This window comes from Aptenodytes forsteri, unplaced genomic scaffold (assembly GCF_000699145.1).
Source record: "Aptenodytes forsteri isolate BGI_AS27 unplaced genomic scaffold, ASM69914v1 Scaffold14, whole genome shotgun sequence".
In the NCBI taxonomy this organism is placed as follows: Eukaryota; Metazoa; Chordata; class Aves; order Sphenisciformes; family Spheniscidae; genus Aptenodytes; species Aptenodytes forsteri.
In genome coordinates, this window is record NW_008794457.1 from 620618 (window position 1) to 644101 (window position 23484).

At 53.6% G+C, this 23484-nt stretch overlaps 1 protein-coding gene across 1 annotated transcript in view; it reads left to right on the plus strand.

Annotated features, from left to right (window-relative positions):
• Positions 1-23484, plus strand: part of CPNE2 (copine 2) — a 53125-nt gene that overhangs the window by 22639 nt on the left and 7002 nt on the right. Inside the window, exons 5-13 of the mRNA XM_009290749.1 lie at positions 2579-2650; positions 6852-6935; positions 10035-10124; positions 10366-10464; positions 12820-12906; positions 13669-13728; positions 16288-16421; positions 17252-17306; positions 22303-22354. Coding sequence (XP_009289024.1) covers positions 2579-2650; positions 6852-6935; positions 10035-10124; positions 10366-10464; positions 12820-12906; positions 13669-13728; positions 16288-16421; positions 17252-17306; positions 22303-22354 — 733 coding nt within the window. The remainder of the gene's footprint in view (positions 1-2578; positions 2651-6851; positions 6936-10034; positions 10125-10365; positions 10465-12819; positions 12907-13668; positions 13729-16287; positions 16422-17251; positions 17307-22302; positions 22355-23484) is intronic.

The window sequence follows — 23484 nt, forward strand, 5'->3', positions numbered from 1 at the left end:
CTGCTCGCTGGTGGGGTGGGGTGAGGAGCAGAAAAGGCCTTGACTGTGTGTCAGCGCTGCTCAGCAGTAATGAAAACATCCCGTAATCATCAACACTGTTTCCAGCACAAATCCAAAACATGGCCCCATCCTAGCTACTGTGAAGAAAATTAACTCTATCCCAGCCAAAACCAGCACACACGCTTTAAAAAAAGGAAGGTCCCTATCTGTCACTAATGTGTCATTAAAAATCAAAGGGTCTGAGACGTCTGCTTCATTTTGTACCATTGATGCAATTTTATGATCTGGGCTTTTTTTTGCCGTGACTTGGTGATGACAACAGCGTCATGTGTGGTGGGCACCTTTCCTCACTGCTTGGCACGGTGCTGGAGCACGGGCTGTGGACACCAACCAAGGAGCAGGCTTCTGCTTTGGACTCACTCATATAAAACATGGAGTTTGGAGCCCAACCCTGCCTTCCTCACCCCCATCCCCTTCAATTTTGCCCAAGTATCCTTTTTCTTAACTGAGATGCCAGAGGGGTGAATGCAACAGAAGAACCTTGGCTGGATGGACGGGATCGCATGGGGGTCCCTAGGTTTGAAGAGATGGGAAAAATCCCAAAGCAAGCCACTGTGTTTGTAGAAATCAATCCCGAGATCTTGCTGAATGCCTCTGCCAGGCACAGTGGTGGGGACATCGCTATTGTCTATGCTGGCCAAGAGAAGATGCCACCAGCAGCCTGCAGCAGTGTGACACAAGGACATACCTGGCTTGTCTGCACAGTCTGGCTTTTATGTAGACTCCAGTGAGCCCTAAAATGCTGGACACCAACTGGGCGTGCTTTCGTGGGGGTCAGCAAAGGGCAAATTTCATCCGCTTCCCTACAGCTCCTCTTCCTCACACTAGTTTTAGTGACCATGCGCGCCCACCGAGGACTAGGTGGGAGAGAAAACCGATGCCGTGGCTTTGCAATAGGGAACTTCTGACCTCACGGCTATACAGGGCAGAGGAGAAAATTTGGTTTTGCATGCGGTGAACACATCCTCTGTGGACCAAAGAGCGGTGTCCTCCATGGAAAGGCTGGGAGGTTGTTGGGGAGCTGCGGCTCATCCCCTCGCCCAGCTGCCTAGGCGGATTTAAAAGCTGCATCTCTGCCTCCTCGTCTCTGCAAACTCCACGCTCTCCGAAGTGCCAATAACCCCCTGATTGCTTGTTCTGCAGAAAATTGTTCCCTTGATTTCTGCAAGTTTTTCTAAAAGCCTTGCTGTAATTACGCTGTGTATCTCCAGTGAAGGACAGCCTCCTTGTGAGAGCCAGCAAATGGCCGTGCTTGGGAGCACCGTGCGTGAGGAAAATGTCCACGCCGTGCTCCCGGCTGTGCCGGTGCCGGCTCCTGCCCGGGGAGGGTGCTGTGGCCGGGGAAGCCGGGGGACGGCTCAGCCCGCCCCAGAGAGCGGAGGAGGGAGAGGTGGGGAGCAGATGCTTGAGCAGGACACAGCCTCGAGGAAAAAAAATAGAAACGATTCAGAAAATGGCTGGTAACAGAAGTGAATAAATGTGGGGTTTTTTTGTTATAAACATTCCCTTTCTTAAAATACCAAGAGACTCATTAGACCATGTTCCAGACAAAACCGGCCCGCTGGTGGTTGGCAGCCAAAGCCCTTCTGGAGCGTATGTGAATAAAGTCTAAACTGAAGTAATCCGGGCTGCACCCCTGCCTGCTGTAGCTCCTCAGGAGCAGCAACGGAGTTTTCATCCTTAGGGCTGTCTCATCGGGTGATCGTGCAGAGACGTGGCTCGAGTCCTTGGTGCCGCTGGGATCTCCCCCAAAGGATGGGGCAGCTGCTTTTTGCCGTGCCCAGCCTGGGACATGGAGGACCAGGTGGCACATCTTGCTGGCAAGGGGTTTTATGGCTCCTGCTTCCTCTTGGCTTAGTTCTTGGAGGCTTCACCATGAAAAGCCACCTGAGACCAGCTCAGGTGTGACACCCAAGAAAGGGGATGAGTTTGTTCCCAGAAGCTTCATTTTAGATCTGATGGCACGGGGGAAGGAGGCTGCTTGGGATGTCCTGGCACCTCATTCTCCCTTCGGGTTGTCCATTCAAGAGGCTTAATCGTACCTGTTGACTCCCAGCCCTGCAAATGAACGTGTTTCACGTGGACCCAGCCCCAGCGATGAGGCTGTGGAGGTCGGTGGATGTCACGGGGGCTCCAGCTGCAGCACCAGCATCGTAGCTGGTAGCCCGCTAAAAAAACGTATCCTGTTTTGTTTTAAAGCCAGTGTGTCACTGCCTCGGCGCAGGGTAAATGGCAATGCCCATCCAGGGGAAGTTTGGGCTTTTTCTCCATCCTTCTCCATTCCAGGGAGAAGCTGGGAAGTAGGCTTTGGTCCCAAATTGATGTGCAAAGGTAAAATCAGTTTAACTCCTCAATAGTGAAATACTGTGTGCATTAGATCATCCACTCTCTTAGCTGGGAAATGGGTTCTGCAGTTGTGCCGGTATCTTCAGAGTGCGCGTCCTCAGGGTCTGGATTCTCCTCTGGCTTGGTGTTCACTTTCTTTTCATGCTGAATGCAGCCTTCCCTTGTCTTTCAGATAGCTGCCCAAGAGCTCTCGGACAACAGGGTGATTACTCTGAGCATGGCCGGCAGAAAACTGGATAAAAAGGTGAGTGGGGCTGTGTCTGGGGGATGCGATGTTAAACTTCTGTCCTTCGTAGGCTAAGGGATCTAAAGAAATCTCTGCTTTTGGGTACAGAAGTGACAGAAAATAGTCCTACTGGAGAAAGCATTAGGGTGAGACTGGAGGGGTTCAAGTCCTGGGGGTGCCACTGGCTGCTGGGTACACCTGTGCCTCAGTTTCCCTGTTGTCACGGTATTGCTTTCTTCATCACGCGTGTTGAGATGGAAAGATTACGTGTGGCACAGGATCTGTGCACTAGCATGTCTTAAAGACAGCAGATTTACTACTTCAGTGGCTGTCATTTGGAAATGTCTCCTGACGGAGCTGGCAGTTTTGATGCCCCTCAAACCCGTATCTCAGAAGTGCTGAGAGCTCCTGGCTTGTCGCCTTCAGCCCCTCTGGAAATGGAGTGAACATCTGCTTGTATATCAAACAGTAGGGCCCGTCTTTTCCGAGGAAGAAGTGTTGACCTCACGGAGGCAGGTAATGCATGAGTTCTGCTTTGGATATGATACGTAGGAAACCGTGAGCCTTTCTGAACGAAGCCATCTGACCTTATTTACCAGGCAACCAGAGCTATTCCTCTTAAACCAGTGCTGTTGCTAAGCGATCGATGGGAATATTATTTTTTCCTTCTTCCTAGTCTCTCCGGAGCTTGCGTTATTGGCAGGATGGCCCTCAGTTTTCAAATCAGGATAAAGCAAGCATCCAGGCAGAAGGGTATTTGCTGGGGCAGAAGACAGGGTTTGTCCAGTCCCGTTGTCCAGACCGGATGGATGCCTGGTTTATCCAAGTGTTTTTCCCACCTGTTGGGAACGGCTGTTTTCTCGCCCTCCTGCTTACCCTGCCTAGTGCAAGGAGCCAAATGCCCCTGTTAAGAAATCCCCAAATAACTCAATTTCATAAATGGGCTGGAAGATGTCCTTGAGCTGGTGGCTTCCTCTGAGACGTGGCCGAGGGTCAACCCCATGCATGTGAATGAAGACATCCCTAATGCAACAGTTTTCTTCCAGCACCCGAAGAAAAAGCCTCTGCTCCCTTGCAAAACAAGGGATGGGATTTCACAGCAGGCTTGGTGCCCTTCCTACGTGCGTCAGGGTCCCTTTGCAGCTGTGGCCATTGTGAAGAGCAGGGCCAAGTACCCGGGTCCTCCCCGCAGCGCTGGTACCTCAGGCATACGTCCACTTGTTGTATCGGCAGCTTCATTGGTGGCATCACTGGCTCCACGGGCAGGAGTTGCCTTTCTAATCTGGTTTGCAACCAAGTTCCTCTATGCAAAGGTGACATCTTTTGATATTCTTCAAGTAGGACATGATAGCTGTGGGTCTGCTGCCCTTCAGACCCACAGTCAAGGTACGGAAATTCAGCATCTACCTGGTTACACTGGGGTAAGGACTGTGAATAATCCTGTTCTTTCTGGGTCTCCCCTCCAGTTTATCAGTAGGTGTCAGCAGAAAGCTCCTTCCTCGGTGACCGCCTGCCGTCACCAAGAGCTAACGAGGTTTCTTTGCCAATTTCCATAACACAGTGCAGCATTGCAGTGCTCAAAGTCCTGCTCATGGGCAAAGGACGCTCATGTCACTTCATGCAAATTAAAATGGTCTCTGAACAAGGAAATTGGATGAAACACAATATTTTTGGGTCATTATTGGTCATGGATGAAATGCAACTGTGGGAGCCGGGTAAAACTCGTTTATGCTTAGGAAAGACAGTGGAGAAGTGGCTAAGCAAAAAACCACAGGGGTAAGGCTGCAGCCTGGGGGGGTAACACCCTCCTGCACCACGCAGCACAGAGCTGGGGAGCACGGCCGGAGGCTCAGACATCATGTGAAGGGATCAGATCTCACAGGATTTTGTGTTGGGTCCATGGAATCATCTTGCTGCACACGCTGAGCCGAAGCTGTGACCATCCCTTACCGGCAGCTATGCCGCAGTCGCAGCCTGGAGCCGTGCTCGGCCCTGGGCAGCTCATTCTGCCGTGACCACCCTGAGGCTGGGACCTCTCTCCGGCTGCGGGCAGGTCCTCCTCCCCATGACACGTCCATGGTTTCTCCACCTGCGGCTCACTACCTTGCTTTGAATGCTGAAGCTGCACAGCAGGAGCATGTCAGCAGCAGAACCAGCCTGAGGCTCTTGCACCTTATGTCAGATCAGCTCTTGGGAGAGTTGTTTTAAGAAAAAGTATCTTGCAGAAGAGGAGGTATTTTCACCAGGGACCAGCCCTGGTGAACTCAGCCCCAGAGCCACGTGTGCTCTGGGGCTGTGGGGACGGCTGTGGGGACGGCAGGAGGACAGCAATGCTTCGGCACGGCTGGGGGAGAGCAAGCGCTGCGAGCCAGGATTGGTGCTGGAAGCTGTGGTCTGGGGAGCTGCATCTGGTGGAAATGCCACCTCCGCCCTCCTTGTTCATGGTGTGCAAGGACCAGTTTGGATGATTTAGATTCTTGGACCAGTTTGCAGATCGATCTGGTCTGCTAAGCTCCTTTGGTTGCTCAGTTTCCATCTCCTGCCAGGCTTGCAGGGGTGAGATGTCTGTGGTTTTGATGTTTTAAAATAGCAGCCCACAATTCTGTGGCTTGGAGGCATTTCACACCCTGCTTTGAATGGAGCAAGGCTGACCGGACTTGCAAACCGGGCTGCTCTGCGTGGGATGGCAGCAGACATCCTTCAGAGCTCCCTGCTGTCATCTGAGCTGGTGCCTCCACCAACCCACGCTGGGTTGGCGCTGATGAAACCGCGTTGGGTTGCAGGTTAAGCCAGCGCAGGCAGGGTCAGGTGCCCACCACTCGTTCTTTAATCCATCAGTGAAGCTTGAAAGTGCCGAGTCCAGGCTGTGGGTGAGCAGGATCAGAGCTGTGCCATAACCATAACCCTGCAGAAAGAATGGCTTGGCATACAAACATGTGAAGAAGGGTAGGAGAAAAATAGCCTCATCTCACCAGAGAGCGTCCCTGTGAGCCTTTATGGCCTGCTCTTCTGGCAGAAGAGTTTTGACTGAAGCAGGTTATAGTTTCTCCAAGCCAAAACACTTCGCAGTGATTTACCTTTCCGGCTGGCTTTGGAAACAGGATTTGGATAGAAACATTAATGGGTTTTCTGCTGCGGCATCACTAGAGCCTGTGTCCGTCCCAGCCACCACCTCCCGGGCTGGCTGTGGACAGGGGCTCCTGGGGCATCCATGCTTCCTCCTCCCCCACGAGCAGCCCCCTGCATCCCCACCACATCACTTGGAAGCCCAAAAAGCTCCTGTTCAAACCCATAAGAAGTTCCTCCAGCTCTTTGCAGGACTCGGACAGCCGCCTCCCTCTGGGAGGAAAACCCAGCTGAAATGCCTTGAGTTCTTGGTAAATAATTTGGAATATTTTGGGCTTGGTTCCTTGTTAGCCACTTAGTTTTTCTGAATGCAAATTAAATTCTGCTTAGAAATGCTGGAGTTTCCCTGTGTTGGTGCCGCTGGTGCTGCCATTGCCACCCTCCTCTCCGGGCTGCGGGTGCCCTGAAGTAGCCCCCGTGCTGATACCTGGCAGGGACGCGTGTGTATGTGTACATATTTCTCGTAAACCAGCAGCCCTTTATCGGGGGAATATCTGAGGAGACGCTGGCAGGAAAGGCAGCACACACTGACTCAGGGCTGCGTATCTCGGAGGGTGTTACGTGATCTCTGTCAACACCAGGGCAGCTTGCTCCTTAAAGATTTCCTCTGCTCGTGCTTTACCGCTGTGTGTAGGAGGGTGGTTTTTTTTTTTTACCTTTTTCCCCCCAAGACATTCATGCACTTCATAATTCTGTTTTTCTTTTGAAGCTTTGGATGTTTTTCCAAGCCCAGACACAGCTGCCTCCCAGCTGGGGTTGTTTTCCGTGGCATCTGCGTCCAGAGAGCTCTCCGGGTGGCAGGCGCCCACCGGCAAATCCCACGGGCGCGCACCGGGGTGCCAACTTGCCCGCCGCATCAGTGCCGAAACGGGATTCGCGTGACCGGGACACGGAGGGGTGGCAGGCCGCTGCCCATGGGTGCTGCCTGTGCCGGCGTGCTTGAGCCGGTCTCGTGAGGACATGAGGGTGTCTGCAGGGTCAGACAGCAAAGGGGTCTGTGCCCCCTGGCACTGCCGGGGAAGGAGGTCTCTCTTGGACCGTCTGTCGCTGCTTGCAAAGCACCGTGTAACCCATCCTGTTCTTCTCCCCCCAGGACCTGTTTGGAAAGTCAGACCCCTTCTTGGAGTTTTATAAACCAGGTGACGATGGGAAATGGATGCTGGTCCACAGAACAGAGGTGAGCGTGACTCTAACCCAAGCTGCTGAGACACCACCATCCTTACATCAGCTCCTCTTGCTCTTTATGGCATCGTCTCATCAACCACCCATAAAGCGGGGTGGGATCCAGGGATTTCAAAACCTCACGGCTGCCTTCACTGTGTCCAGCTGAGGCTGCTGGACTCCAGCAGATGAAGATTTACTGAGGCCAGTAAGGTCTTGAGATCTTTTCTGTACTGCTCACTACTGTATCTACCAAGCAGAGAGGGAGATGGTCTTTTAACCTGTGTTAACCTCCTGGCTCAGCCTGGGCGTGGGCTGTGCCCTGGACCACTCGCCCTCCACATGCAGGAGCAGCAGGATGAGCTGCGACCTGGGGAGATGGTGGAGAGAGGTGGTGGGAGGTGGCCCAGGGAACGGTAGTGGGGAAAGGTTAAAATGAGCATTTGCCAGGTCCTCAGCTAACCTGGGAGGATGCTCAGGCATCTCCAGCTTCAGTGCACGAGCACTCAGGCTCATGTCTAACAGAGCTGGAGCCCTGGCTGGGGAGGCAGAGACCTGTTCCAGGGTCCCGGTGGGTATGGTCATAGGCAGCTGCCTCCTCCCTGCCCCTCATTTATACCTGCTGCGATATTTTGATCTGAGCTCACTTCTGGTTATGTTCTCAAGCTGCTAAAGCCAGTGATATTATGGATAAGAGGCACAGCATGGGCAGGGAGAAGCAGGTTGGCTTCTGCTTTAGTACCAGGCTAATAAGTACTTTTCAATAGCTTTTTTTTCCCCCTCCCCAAAGCTTGTTTCAAGGCTTTTTTTTTTTTGCGCGTAGCTCCGGGCGGCGGCCAGGAGGCACAGCATGGGCAGGGAGAAGCAGGTTGGCTTCTGCTTTAGTACCAGGCTAATAAGTACTTTTCACAACAGCTTTTTTCCCCCTCCCCAAAGCTTGTTTCAAGGCTTTTTTTTTTTTGCGCGTAGCTCCTGGCAGCTGCCAGAGAGAGGAGGGGGCGATTGCTGCAGGATGGGCTTACAGCAGCCCGCGTGTCAGAGGAAGAGGGTCCCATCACACCCCATCTCACCCCCCTCTTTTTCCTCTCCCCATCTCACATCCCTCCTTTTCTTGTCCCTCCAAGGCTTGGTTAAGGAGCCCATTGTTCCACCGCAGGAAAATTGCTGTAACAGAACACGGTGTGAACTCATGCGGAAGGAGAGGGTGGTATTTATTTACAAGGTCTCTCCGTACGCTGGGTTTTCCCACTGCTGTGCAAAGTCCACGAGGATTTCCTTCACTCGCACACCCACGTGCACACGAGCACCGGGACGTGTGTACCACCGTGTGTCCTGTGGTACCGATACAGGCCATCCTTTTAACCCTAGCTCTGCTGTTTATTTTTCGGTGCTTTCCCGCACACGTTTCCATGCATATTTAATTCATACCAACCTTAATATTTCTCTTGTATTTCTGCGGGAGCAGGCTGGGACCTTGTTTGGTTGTTTCCTCCTGGTTTAGTGTGGATAACTGGGCTTTGACTCACCAAGACGTATTTCTCAGACGTGGGGATTTTGAGCGACCTCCAGCCCTTCCTCCTGGAAGAGGCATGGAAATTGGGAACGTGGCTGTGCACCAGCCGTTGCTGGGATCTCTATAAGCAGGTCAGGTTTATGGGGAACAGATGTATATACTGATTTTTCCTCTGGGTTGCTGCCCAGTTCCCCCACTGTCCTGTCTTGCTGGATAAGGGTCTAGCCAGGTTTTCCTTCAAGTAATGGGTGCTCCAAGAGCCTCCTCCTTACCAGCCCCGAATGTATCCCGCTGCCCTCGGAGGAATCCCATACCAGGTGACCATCTTTGTGTTTTGAGGCCGGATACGAAGGAATAAGGTTCCCCATTCTTGCAGCTTTTGGTGCAGGAATATAACCATTCCTTGTGCCACCACAGAGGTGTCTGGCAGGGAAGGATTAGTGCTCTTTACAGCCTGTTATTTAAGCGCAAGTGTGAATGCCCAGCTGGGCGCCGTGCGATGGAGACGCCGGATCCTTCCCCACCCACCCTGGGGACCCGGCAGCTGGCAGCGTGCGGGCACCATCTCGGGGTGCGTGGGCTCCCCCTGCTCTTCCCAGCCTCCCGGAGGAGGTGTTTACAAATTCTCGACTAAACTGTGCTCACAGTGTCAGGGTTTCCCCCGATCTTGTGCAAGAGCCTGCCTGTAAAACAAGATGCCTGTTCCAGGTCCCGCGCGGCTGTTTGCCTGCAGCAGCAGCCATGGACCTCTTCCTCGCTGGGCTGTGCTGTTGCTGCTCCGGCTGCAGAGGTCCAAGGTCCTCCACGCCAGATATCCCCGTATTTACCCTGCACAGAGAAGGGTTAGTCTGCTGCCCGTGTCTGACTTCCCTAATATTCACGTGCATCTCTCTTTTTGAGCACAACACCTTTGTGAAAGAGGGTCTTCACCCGCCCTGCAGCCATCTCTGATGTACGCAGCATGTGCCTGCAGCCTTCTAGTGTCTGCTTAGGTTTCCACCAAGCAATTGCATTCTCTCAGGAAATGTCAAAAAGCATCAATTACTATTCCTCCAGCTCGGGAAGCGGATGTTAGGCAGATGAGGCGAGGGAGCTGCACGTACCCAGGGCTGTTGGGCTTTTCCAGCTGGTTGCGGCATCCCACTGCTCCGTCTTCTCGGTGATCAGACCCCAGATGGAAGTAGGCTGCGCTGGGGTGCTGGAGTGGGAGTAGGCAATTATGCAGAGGGCATAAATAGTAGCTGCTGACCTTGAACTGGTGGGGTAAGTGGCTGTGCCCATGCTCTGGGCATGGTTGTGCCCATGCTGCCCAGTCTGCTGCGGCTGTTTTCTCAAGCAGGTTTGTTTAATTGCCTCCGAAGGTGGCAAATGAATCTGTTGTAATTCATGCGTGCTACAGCCTGAGAAGCAGCAGCTGCGGAGCTGCTGTGTCTAAGCTACGGAGGCAGAACAGGGCTGAGATGGGGCTTTCTGCAGCTTGCCTGCCCTGCCCCACCGAGAACCTGGTCCAGGGTCGCTCTTGGAGACATGTCCCTGCTTTGTGCCAATCTCCCTCTTCAGACATGCCCGTTGTAACGGCATCCCTCCGTTCCCACCCTGCAGGTGATCAAGTACACACTGGACCCCGTCTGGAAGCCGTTCACTGTGCCTCTGGTGTCACTGTGCGATGGAGATGTAGAGAAGCTGATAAAGGTAACAGGGGACCCTTTGGCTGATATCGTGGTGGTCAGCCTCTGGGATCGATCGTTAAACATCTAAAACCCTATGGCTTTTTTATCAAAAAAACCCAAACAAACTAAACCGGAACCACCCCCAAAACCAAAAGAAACCCCTTGTTTGGGGTCTCCAACAGGAGAGGCTGGGAACTTCAGCAGGTCTCCTCACAGGAGATAGTTACTGCGTCTGAGGCTGGTTTGTGCTCCTTCTGCCCTAGGTGATGTGTTACGACTACGACAGTGATGGGGGACACGACTTCATTGGGGAGTTTCAGACCTCGGTGGCCAGGATGTGCGAAGCCCAAGATGCCTTTCCGGTAAGTGCCAACACGCTTTCGGGGAAGAACGAGGAAGGGGCTCCTCAAGGCTGGCGGTAGATTTTGGTACTTGCACTGAGACCCTCAACCTGTGCCGAGAAGAAGCCAAGTCCAACCTCCTTTCTCCTCCCACCCACACCGCAAGTGGCCCAGGCCACTGTTGTAGCTAAAGCATCTGAGCTAGAGAGAGGGCTAAGGCAGTCTTGGCTGAAAATCGAGCTCTGCTGAGATGTTTGAAGCAGCACCTGTGATTTGGAGGGGTGCCCTGTGATTTGGGGGTCAGATGGGGAGGTGTGACATGCTGCTGGGGCCGTGTCTACAGCAGGAGCAGCCTGGTCCCCAGGAGTGCCAGCTCCCGTGCAACTCCACACCGGTTTTGTGGCCAAAGGTGTCCCCGGCTTGCCCCCGAAGTGCTGGCCAAAAGCCTTGGCAGATGCCACCTGATTGAAGGCATGTCGTGAAGATTCCTGGATAAGCAGCGCTTTTCACTGCTGTTATCGCTAGGATTACAAAACCAAGAGGAGGTCTTGGCCAGGACATGGGGGTGTGTAAAACACCATGCGTGGTGCAATGAGAAAAGTTTCCTGCCTGGGGAAACCGAGGCACAAAGGCATGAAGTGTCCTGTCCAGGACTGCACAAGCTGATGGTGCCAGAGGCAAGTGTTGAGCCTGTTTTCCCACTGGATTTGCAACCTACCAGCCAAGCAATAAAATCTTCTTTTCTCTCCGTGGGACCCTGAGAGATGCTGGTGAGAAGAGAGTAAAACTCGTCTTGCTGCGTGCCTGTGTTGCCGTGCCTCCATGCAGAACACGGGTCCAGCTGGGGACAGGGTCTCTCTGCCTCTTTCCCTTGCCTGGCTTGTCGCGAAAGATTGGGCACCCTCCCTTCCCCGGTAAAGCTGTTCCCCAGCTGACGCCACTCTCCAAGCGGAGCTGCCATGGGCTCCGGGCAGAGGAAGGTGGCTCCAAAGGCAAGCGGCCGCTGCTCGCCATCGCTGTGCATGGCACAGCATCCCTTTTCCCTGGGGTGGTGGCTCCTTGTGACCTGTGTCATCCTTTCGTGTGGCCACGCTGAGAGGTAAATACAGAAGCGGGGACAGAGATGCTTGTGCTGTAGACCAGGCACCACATGCTGGAGTGCTTGCAGGTTGGGAGCAGCACTGTCCAGCCACAGCCTGGCCGAGATGGAGGGAAAGGCTCATTGCCATCTCCAGAGCCATCATCGGGCTGGTCTGAGCAGGTCCGGGGCCATCACTGGATGGTCTGAACATGTCCAGGGCCATCACTGAGCTGGTCTGAGCGGTCCAGGGCCACCACCAGATGGTCTGAGCATGTCCGGGGCCATCACCGGGCTGGTCTGAGCACGTCCAGGGCCACCAGCAGGAGCACTGCCCAGGCCTCCAAGCATGTCCAGGGCCACCACCAGATGTTCTGAGCATGTCTGGGGCCATCACCGGGCTGGTCTGAGCACGTCCAGGGCCACCACCAGATGTTCTGAGCATGTCTGGGGCCATCACCGGGCTGGTCTGAGCATGTCCGGGGCCATCACCGGGCTGGTCTGAGCACGTCCAGGGCCACCACCAGATGGTCTGAGCCAGGATGTTGTGGGAGGGGGTGCAGACTGGCCACCACTATCCCACGTTGGGGCCCGTGTGGACCCATGTGGGAGTTACCTGCTAGCAGGTCTGGGCTGGACTGTCTGCCTGGGTTTATTCAGATTTAGGGGATTTTGTCAATAGATCTGTATTTTGATTTTGTTCAGTCAGGGAAATGCAATGTTCACGCTGAGGAAACTTAAGGATATTAGTATTTAAAATTTTCCCATTTTTCTGCAGCTGGAAGAACGGACACGACTTTCTCTCCATACACCCCCTGCCCAGTCCTGCCCTCTCCCCGAGACCAACCCGCATGTAAACTTTCTTCTTTGACAAGAGTTTTTATTCAGTTTTAGATTTTAAAAAAATCTGAAATATTGCAGCAATTTTCTGAATATTCAAGAGGCATTTTGTTTTCCCAGAGCTTTTGAGGAAAGGTGGTGGCCTGTCTCATCCCGTTCGCCCCCGTCCCATCCCGTAGACCCCCATAGCCTCGCTGGGGTGTCTCAGCTGCCACGTGCCAGGTCCTGGGCACAGTGAAAGCCCCTGGAAAGGAAAAACAGCCCCTTCCCAAGCAGGTCCTGTGCCTCCATTTCCATCGTTAAATACTAGTAGCTCGCTGTGATTCATTTATGTCTCTTCAACGCTTTGAAATGCATGGAGGGAGGGTACCCGCAGGATGCGGCCGCTGGTGGCATCTGCAGCCACCCGGCACAGGCCAGCACCGCTCTCACACAGGTGTCTGTCTCATGTGTTACAGCTTGAGCTAGAGTGCATTAACCCCAAAAAGCAGAAGAAGAAAAAGAATTACAAGAACTCTGGGATCATCATTGTCAAGTCCTGCAAAGTGAGTATGACACCGGGATGTTTCCTTCCACTCCTGGCCGAGCTTGGGTCTCCCTGAGCTCCCCTCATCCCTTCTGCCTCCAGCACCCTTGTGTTTCCAAGCGCAGGTCCTGCTGAGCATGGATAAAAGTGTGATTTCCTTTCTGCTTGGGTTTCTCTCCACTTGGAGCATCTGATGTACCAAGTTGCTGGTGCCACCCCGCGCCCGGGTGGCCACAGACCCAGGAGGAGGTGTTCAATATGGGCAGCGTCTGCATGAAGCTCAAGCTGTGGGTGCTTACCAACTGCTTGGTGTCTCCTTGGGGGCAAGGGTTGGGTGCAGATGGGAGAGGTCCTTCTTCTGAGCTGAGGTGGTGGTGAGGTCCTCCCTTCGTATGGCAGCAGCACAGCGGGGAAGGCGCCAACACAGCTCTTCCCGCACCAGATCTGCAGATGGTGTGAGACCATTTTAGCCATGGGGAGAGGATCTTCCATTCAGTTCACCATGATGGACACTTCCAGCTCTCAGGGATCCCCGTCCAGGCCTCCCATCGCAGCTTTGGACCAGCCCGTGGCCCTGCTTGGCCACGTGACTCATGAAGTGCCAAAACGCTGCTGTGGGAGACCCAGGTCATCCTTCCCATCTTCTTTGCCACGTGGCTGAAGGTCCCCGAAGGCCCAAACTCGCAGTGACCGCAGGCTTGGGCACTTTCCATGTATTCATGTTTTTTTGTTCTGCAATGGTGAAGACTGCTGAAACACTTTCTTTTTGTTTTTCTTTCAGATAACCAGAGATTTCTCCTTCCTGGACTACATCCTGGGAGGCTGCCAGCTGATGTTTACCGTAAGGACTTTTGCTCCTCTTTGCCCAGTAATAGTAACACGTATGTAACGGTCAAAACTGGGGAGGGAAGTTCTGCGTGAGATTTGGCACTAGCTTGGGTGGCTTTTCATGGCGATGAGGAGCTGCCCCGTTTTGCTGTTAAACTGTGTGGTTTTGGGGGGGTCGTTACTGTGGTGCTCAGGTGTGTCCAATAGCATGGAGGGAGCTGGCTAGACTTTGGCTGAAGGTCATTTCATGGCAATGAGGAGCTGCCCTGTTTTGCTGTTAAACTGTGTGGTTTTGGGTTTTGGGGGGGTCGTTACTGTGATGCTCAGGTGTGTCCAACAGCATGGAGGGAGCTGGCTAGACTTTGGCTGAAGGTCAGACTCGCACAAAGACCTTCTCACCCTTCACTAAATGTTGCCGACTTCTCTCCCCATCACAGGGTTTAACCACCCTCCAGTTTTTTATGGAAACCCTCCTTATTTTGAAGCCAGCTGAGAGGCTTTGGGCTGTTAATGAGATGGTTTTCTGCATTTTTACTGGCATTTCCACCTTCTTTCAAGCTGGACCACAGCTTGTCAGGAGTAACTAACCGAGGACGTTACAACCCCGAGTGAAACCACCACAATGCAGAAGTGGGGTTTTCAATTTCTGCAAACTTCTCTGGTACAGCATCCGGAGAGCTGCGGGCACTTGCGGTATTTCAGTTTGTATTTTGTTGTTCCGTCTGAAAACATGATGGGGGGAGAGTAGGAGGAGGAGGAAGAGTTGCCATAGGAACAGGAGCAATTGGGAGAGCTTTTTGTGTGCCGTTCTGCCGCTGTGTGCTAAGGTCTTGGTACTGGAGAGTGAACAGAAGAGAAAATCATTAAGTTTATTGGTAGCACAGAGCTCTTGTGTGAATTAGGCTTGAATGCAGAAATCCCCCCCCCATCTAAAGATCTGCCGGTTATTGGAGGGTTTCTCCCCCTCTCGAGACATCTTTGGTCCAAAAACCTGGGTGGGTTTGTGATGGGTGCAACACTGCAGAAATGCCTGAGCTGGGAGGAGGACGCTGCCGCACGCACCCCTGCAGTTTGGAAAGGCCGCTGGTGTCCTCCCCGCCGAGGGAGATGGTGGGGAGAGAAGGGCTGAAGCCACAGAGAAGAGGGGCATTGTGCCCAGCCGCTTGCCTCATGCTGGAGGCAGACCAGCTGCGTCCCTCTGAAATTTGTTGCCCGAGTGCTGCTCTTGGTGCCATTGCTTGCACGAGTGGGGCACGTGCCTGTCTGACTCCCCTGAGCCCCCTCCCCGTGCCTCAGTTTCCCTCTTGCTCTCTGACCGTGCCCATGGTGGCTCGGCAGGAGCTGGGTGCAGACATGGGTGTTACAGCAGTAAACCGCAGGTTGGTAAGGCTGTAAGGTTGCTTGGCAAAGAAGTTGGGTTTTCATAGAACCATAGGATGGTTTGGGTTGGAAGGGACCTTTAAAGATCATCAATCCAACTCCCCCCTGCCATGAGCAGGGACACCTTCCACTAGACCAGGTTGCTCAAAGCCCCGTCCAACCTCACCTTGAACACTTCCAGGGACGGGGCATCCACAACTTCTCTGGGCAACCTCTTCCATTGTCTCACCACCCTCATCATACAACATTTCTCCCTTATCTCCAACCTAAACCTACCCTCTGCCAGTTTAAAACCATGTCCCCTTGTCCTGTCAAGCCTGGCACAGGGTGGTGGCACATCCTGGGCTGTGACGTCTTCTTGCCCCAGCCAGGCCAAGGTCCTTTCTTAGCCAAATCGCAGTTCATCCTCTCCCGTTACAGATACGGAGCAAAATCCCTCGCGAATCCCCTGAGCTCAATTTAGCTGGCGGAGTTATTTTGGGTTTTGCCTATTTGCTAAGCAAACAAGGCGAGCGCAGTCACGCCGCCTGCTCGCCTCTTCCCAACTCTTCCTTCCCAGTCATTTCAAATCAGGCGGCTCAGCATCTCGCCTCTTCCGACCAGATTTAAGTGGGTCTGAGATAGGCATTTCCACAAATGTCTTTAAATAGAAAGCCTAATTGAGGAGGGAGAAAAATGAGCGCCTTGCTGACAAAGGCCCCTGAGAGCTCAGCATATATTGGTCCCCCGGGGAAGCCCAGTGAAGAGTGGCTGCAGGGAAAGCTCTGCTCAGGGTTGCAACTCTTTGGCCAAAGATCTTGAGACCCAAATGCCCAGGTGGCCCTGGCTGCTTTGGTGTCCATGGGGCTACTCAGTTCCTGAGCTTAATGCCTGGGAGATGGGCAGCGAGAGTCCTGATCTGGAGATGGTGGTGGCTTGCTCCAGCAGCAGAGGCTGCTTCGGGACATTTTATGTGATGCTCGCTGGTGAGAAATGTAGGTGTAATAGTGAATGGCTTTGCCTAATCTGGTATTTAATCAGCTTTTTTTAGGGAAGGTGAAGAGCTGGATTTTGTTAAACTTTTTCAAAAGTTTGAGGTTTGGGTCTTGACGGGACTGTGTGTGGACCTCAAAGGCAATGGAGGCTCGGTGGCCAGGTCTGTGGTGGCGTCTGCTAACGGAAGACGGCTCTGTGCTTCTCTCTTGCCCCCCAGGTTGGGATTGACTTCACAGCCTCCAACGGGAACCCGCGAGACCCCTCCTCTTTGCACTATATCAACCCCATGGGGACAAACGAGTACTTGTCGGCTATCTGGGCCGTCGGCCAGATCATCCAGGACTATGACTCGTAAGCACCGTGCCCTTCTGCCTCCACCCCTGTTTTGCAGACATCTCCGTGGCTTCCCGACGGGCTGCTGGGATGCGTGTGCCTTGATTTCCCGTCTGCAAAGCCAGGGCTAAATAATACCTTGCTTTTGAAAAGCTCCTTGGGAGAAAATTGCCATATGCGTTGGGATGCAGGAGGAGGAGAGGGTAAGGACAGGGTTTCTCCTCTCTCCCCGTTGCCGCTGTTGAGAGGAAGGGTGCATTAGCAGAGGTGGAGCATCCTTTACTGGGGACAGCTGGAGAGCAGCCGCTCGGTGCTTTCTCGGCGCAGAGGCAGATGCCCTCAGCTTGCTCGTATTTGCCGTTGGCAGCTGTACTGCCAGGCTGCCTTGTTCCCCAGCCGCCCTGAGATGTGCAACACAGGAAAATATCATCTTAGACATCAATAGAGAAAACAAAAGAGAAATCTGTTGGTCTCGCCAGGCTGGCTTTTGTGACCAAAATGGATAGTTAATTTTTTTTAAATCTCCGGGGTTACATGTCTGCAAGAGACTCAGGTGTTTGGGCAAGAGGATGCTCCTAATCCCTGTGGGTGACGAAGCAAAGCTGGACTCTTTTCTCTCTAAAGATCAAAAGCCAAAGGGAACATCTACTCTGTCTCAGTTCAGTTCTCCTGATTTTTAAAGGCACTGTGTTGTTTTGGGAGAAGGGAAGGCTGGCACATTTTTAGCTGGTGCTTTCGCTGTAGTTGGGTGTTGGGCAGCTGGTAGCACAGGGGGACCGTAGCAAGAGCCGTGCAAGCCTGCTTCGTGTGTGTGTAAATACACCTGTATGTTTTTCTTCCTCTCTTAGAGACAAGATGTTTCCTGCTCTGGGATTCGGCGCCCAGCTCCCGCCGGACTGGAAGGTGAAGTGTTGTGGTCATCTGCGCGTTTGAGATGGGTTTGTCCTGATATTGCCTAGGCAGGAGCGGAGCTGACGGGGCTTCCCGGCTGGCTCGGTCTGGGAAAAGCTGTCGGGCAGAGGGGGAATGGGCGGACACGGGATTTCAGCTGGTGGAGAGTGAGATGTGGCAGTGTGGGTGGGCGGCGAGGTGGGGATGGGGCACATGCAGCCGGTTCCTCCCTTCTAAGCTGGCATGAAAGCAGCAGCTCCCTGGCATTAACGGGCAGAGCCAGGCGTTGATTCATTTTCCTGGCGGGAGGCAGGAACAATTCTGGGCAAGGGAAAGGGCCCCTGGATGAGTGTGTCAGACAGTGGCGATGTCTGGAAGGGGGCTGGGAGCTGGGTAGCCTCGACGTGATGTTGCGTAGGCAGAGCCTGCAAGGACTGGAGCAGAGGGGCTTTCCCAAAAGCCATCTTGATCTTTTGTTGGGATTTGGCACTGAAGGGGTTAAAGGCACCCTGGTCCTGCAAGGGCTGAGCTGGAGCATCCTGCTCGTCAGGAGGGATGCCGTGGGCAGGGGTTGGGGCTGCTCCTGCAGCCTGTGCCGGCCGGTGGGGAGCATCTTCTCATGGCTGAGAAGATGCGCCGGGACACCACCACCTTTCGTTCCTGGCTGGGTCTTTTGGCTGCTCTTTGCTCACGCCCTTAATGTGCATTTTCTTTCTGCTCGCTGGTTTTGAGAAGTCCCCAGCTTTGGCCTGGGGTTGAACCTCAGCGAGCCTTTTGTGTTCTCTGGGAGGGGAGCTTTGCTCTGGGCCGAGCGCAGCAGGGCACGTAAGTCATGAGCGGCCATGAATCGGGCCGGGAAGCTCATCGCTGCCAGCCCTCAAGGCTGGGGATGTCCTGCCTGCTCCGGCTTTGCGCTTTTCTCCGCTCTCCTGGCAGCCAAAATTCATGTGACTCAAGTGGGAGCTCTCGCTGTTTGCCAGCCACAGGAGGAGATCCCTCCGTGTGCACTTTGGAGCTGATTCATCCTCCTTGGCCAGCAAAAGTCTTTGGTCTGTCACTTCACCACTTTCGGTGGGAAAATCTTGGTAGGCAGCTTCCAAGGACTAACAGCCAGCTGCCGTCAGGGATTTATTACTTGGGGAGGGGAATAGGAATGGAAAACACTGGAAAGGGTACGGCGGCTCGGGCTGCTGGGGGAACGGGTGAATCGTCCTGGCGAGCATCCTGCTCTGCTGCCGATGCGTGTGGGTCAGTGCCCGTGGGAAAGGCATCGCTGGGCTGGAAACAGCCCTTCCTGCAAGGCTGGAGGGGGAACCAGGTCGAGGATGCTGGCTGGGGGCTGGGGGGGCAGAGGGATGCTACTCCTCTGCTCCCGCTGCGGCTGCCTCCTGCAGCCTGCCGCAGAAATATTTCCAGCTGCTCCCACGGGCCTGAGGATGCTCTGTAAGCGCTACTGGAAAAAACACCTCGTTTTCCCCCAGAATGATGTCTAAGCCCACGTAAAGCCCAGCAGAGAGCAGTTCTCCCTCCCCAGGTGCTTGGCCCGTGCCTAAAGGTCACCCACCCTAACGCCCAGAGTGACCCATCGGTTGTTTCTCGTTAGCAGTGGGGGTGTCCCCCGTGCACCACCCCACACGGCTCCAGCCCGGGGCTTCACGCCTCCCTGGCTCGCCTGGCCCGCAGGGTCTGTGCGTCACTGGCTTGGCTCACCCGTTAAAGGGTTTTTTGGCCATCAGGGCTCGTTGGGTAATTTCAAAGCCAAAGCAGCGGTTCTTCATTGAAACCAGTGCCCTGTGTTACAGCGGGCAGGCAGCGGGGAGCAGCGTGGCCAGTGATACTCCCGGGGGACACGGTGAAGGGCGGCTGTTGTACCCCCAGGCCGGAGTGAAAATGGGGAAGATCGCTAAGAGATAAGAGCCGTATAAATGGCGCTTTGTGCTCCTGTTGCCATGGCTCCCCCAACGCTTCCCAGGCGCCAGTCGGAGCGAGATGTTTTGCACACAAAAGTCTCGTTGGAAATGTCAAAGAACATCTTGTGGTGTAACAGCTCTGTGCAGAGCCTCAAGCAGTTTCCCAGTAGGGAACAGGAGAGGGAAGCAGATGGGTTGCAGTTTCTGGGGGATGAGCAAAGGCAGGGCGGCAGTGGAGACAGTGATGCTTAACATCGGAGCCCCACCGGTCGCCCCGGGTTTGGGAGATAGAATCATAGAATGGTTTGGGTTGGAAGGGACCTTCAAAGGCCGTCTAGTCCAACCCTCCTGCAATGAGCAGGGACATCTTCCACTAGAGCAGGTTGCTCAGAGCCTCGTCCAACCCAAACCCAAACCTTGACTGTTTCCAGGGATGGGGCATCTACAACCTCTCTGGGCAACCTGTGCCAGTGTTTCACCACCCTTTTTACACCCACAGCATAAAAAAATTCTTCCTTATATCTAGTCTGATGGGGTCGGCCAAAGGAAATGTCTTTGCGCCCACAGAGCTCAGCCGAAGCTGGTGGCTTTGCCGATGTGCCACCCCCCCAAGGCTTTCCCTCCGTTTGCCTTTTTTTTTTTCATATATAGGGAAACTGAGTCGCGGCAGGGGTGGGGTCGCTGGGGGAGGTGGCAGAGAACCCTCTGCGGGGTGAGTTCTCCGGCATGGGCTCCAGCCGTGCATCTGCGAGGCACATCTGTAATTCCTAATGGGAAAAGATGGAGCTGCGGCCATCCCCATCCAGGACTGGAAGAAGGCACGGCCTGGCTGCAGATGAACGTCTTACCCTTTGGGGTGGTTTGCAAGAGTTTCTCTCTGTAGGTTACTGGTGAATGCGATACCTGTAGGTGCTCCATATACATTTAATTGGACTTCACAGAAACTGTTTTTCAAAGTACGAGCTGTATAGGGAATGAGATCCTTTTTTTTTTTTTGTTATTTTGAAGCCCTCTTGTTGAATTTTCTAGCAGAGATATATATATAATCTGTAAAAACTCCCGAGGAGGTTTTGAAACACTTCTGCCACGCAGGGGGTCCGCTCTCTAGACGGTGAGGAACACAGCTCCAAACCATTCCGTTGCTGCTTAAAAGAAAGAGAAACCCCTCTTTTGCAGTGCAAAACACGGAAATATTTTTACTTGCCTTGTCTATAAATACTCATATGGCAGAATTTTGAATGTCTTCTAAGAAAAACAGTGAGCCCTTTACAACTGAAAATCAAGAAATTTGAATTTGGATATATTGCCCAAAATTGAGGCTTCTACGAGAAAGGGTGTATGCAAAACCAAGTCATGTGTTTCAGGCTATGTAACCCTGGGGTTACTGGTGGCTGGGAGCGTTACTGGTTGTGCTCGACAGGTATGGAGAGACCCAAGCAGGCTGTTGACGTTCGCCGGTCCGACAGCTCGTCAGCTTTGCAGCGCGGGGAGGACTTTTGGTTGACCTACTTTTGTTTGGTTGCTATTTCCCCCCCCACAGCCTCTTGCAAAAATAGTTTCTGCTGCTTTCGACACAATGCTCAGTATAATTGGAAAGTCTGAATCAGATGCGTGTTGCTTTTGCAGTCTCAGGAGGACTTCTGCTTCACAGGGTGCTTTGGAGGACAGTCATTTTGCCAGTGTTATGAATACACATGTCCTGAAGCGATCCCCTGGCTGAGAAGCTCAGCAAACCACCACCCTTCTGAGAGGGAGAAAAATATCCTTGTTTTGTAACTCTGGCATGAACAGAGTGGGAGCTTTTGTTTCAGAGCCCTTGAGCTGCTGGCCTGAAAGCCCAAAACACCCCCTTCCGCCTTCAGAGGTGCTGGAAGAGGCAGTCACGCGTCCTTGGTGCTCCTGAGAGTCTGTTTGCTTCTTAAGGTGCCTAAATTGCAGGTAGCAGAGAATGCCTAAGCCCCCAGATCTGATGGTTGTTCCCCAAGCAAAGCTGTTGGCCCACGCCGGCACTGTCGAGGTTCCTACTGGAGGCCAGGAGTCCTGACCCTCTCTTGCACCCGGGCCGTTGAGCTGCCCTGCCTTTGCGGGCAGGGATAGGTTCAAAGCAATGGTTGCCCAACGTTTTGTGGTTTCTGTCTGCAGGGTCTTCCCGTGGAAGTAGATGAGGAAGGTTTCGTGATTCGCAGTCAGCACTGCTGTTTGGTGTCTCTGGCTGGGCAAGTGCAACAAGCCAGGGACAGGGGTGTGCAGGGCTATCTGCTGCTGCCACTGTCCCACAGGACCTCCTCGTGAGAGCATCTCCCTCAGCTTGAAAGGAGGTGGTGGAAAACCTGAAGGATCTTGCACCTGCCTTGGAGGAGGGGTGGTTTCATGGTCAGTGAAAACCAACCCAGATTGTGCTGGGACTTGCTGTCCGTCACGCCCAAGCATTCACATCACCTCTCCTGTGCTGCCTTCCACCCTCATGATGGCCCAGATGACGAAGCTCATCATCTGTTGGCTTTGCCACGGTAGCTGACATGCCAGATCAGGTCTCCAGCACAGCTCGCTCTGTGCCTGCCTCCCTTCTGCTGCACCGCGCCACTTGCAGAGAGATGGGGAACCGGGATGCTGCCAGAACTGGGGCTCCCTGTGATGTTAATTGAGTTTCCTCCCTTTATAACCTGCAATAGGATGAAGGAATTTCTCCCAGTGACCGGTGAGATGGCCCGGCCGGCTGAGAGCAGCCCTTCTGCCTGCTTTCCCTCTGGGCAGCCGGTGGGAAGCCGTGTGGACAAACCTGCTTTGATCGCTGTAGGAGAATCTGTGATGTGATAATTTCAGGTGGCTCCATGATGGGGGGACTGAGGAACCAGTCCATCCTCAAATGCTGCTCAACCCTGACCGCGTTTGTATTTGCTGCTCCTTGCTGTTTGGGTAGCAGAGGGCTGGGCAGTGTTACTGACCCATCAGGATGGACCGTAACGTCTGCGACCACCGGGTCCTGCCCCAGGGGAGCATCAGACCCAAACCAGCCTTGCAGCATCAGCTAAACTGATAGTGAGCAACCTGCTCTGCACTGGCCCTCCGTGTTAATTTGGGTCTTTTCTCCTCCGCAGGTATCCCATGAGTTCGCCATTAACTTCAATCCCACGAACCCGTTCTGTTCAGGTAAGCATCTACCCGGTCTTTAAGACTCCTTAGATGCCTTCAGTGTCTTCTGCCCTTCCCTCTGCGTTTCTCCAATAACGTCTCGGGGATTTTTCAAGGTCTCTTCAGAGACAGACATTAACGGTGAAGCAGAGCACGTGCTAAGGGTGTACTCAGAGGAAAGCAGAGAAAATTTGGGGGTGTGTAGGAAGGCCCAGGGTAAAATGCAACTGGATTCAGACAGCATAAAATCCGCCTTCGCTCTGATGTCTGGTGTGTCCTACCAGCCGTCTGCTCCTCCAGCAAGCCTGCAAGAAACACTAGGCCTGTTTAGCAGACGAGGAATTCAGACAATGCTTCATTTAGCAGCTGAGGGCTGGTCACAGTCATGGCTGAAGAACTGCTCAAATCTAAGTGGTAAGGGCTACCGCGGACTCCAAAAGTCGCCCGGTTTGACCTCTGCCTCACCCCAGCAACACGGGGGCTCGGGCAGCCTCCAAACCTCGCTCGCTGGATGATGAAGGCTGGCTGTGAACATCTGCTTTTCTGCTGCCTTTGCTCCGTTCAGTCCCGCTCCGGTAGCTGTAAAGCATTCCTTGGACCTGATCTACTGCAGGTGTTACGGGGTGCAGGAGCCACTGTCTCGCAGCTCTTACCAGTGACAGGTCCTTCCCAAAGAACTGACTATCAGCTGGTCATTTGTGGAATTGGTCATTTTTGAATTACACACCCATGCGTCCTGTCGGGAGAGCAGCCATTTACCCTGTTCTGGTGTGGCAGAAGCAGAAGGGTCTCCAATGACCTGCAGGTCCCAAACACAGTTTGGGAGCTCAGAGGGTGCTTCTGGGATTGTTTTGCTTCTCTCCACTGCCTCTGCTCCATGTCTGTCTGGTTTTTGGTTATGCTCAGAGGCCAGGAGTTGCTTTTCTTTTTGCTCCTCCTCTTTGGCCGATTCTGAGATTTTTGCAGAAACCCAAGGAAAGCCGCCTTTGACTGTGGGCACCACGAGAGCTCTCTTACCTCAGAAGGTCTGAGGACCCACTACAAAGTGACTAAAGAGCAAAGCCCTGGTATTAGAAAATTTGAGTTGAGGTGGATGAAACTTGTGGAGCTGGATGAGTTTGGGGGGGGGGGGGGAAAAGGGGTAAATT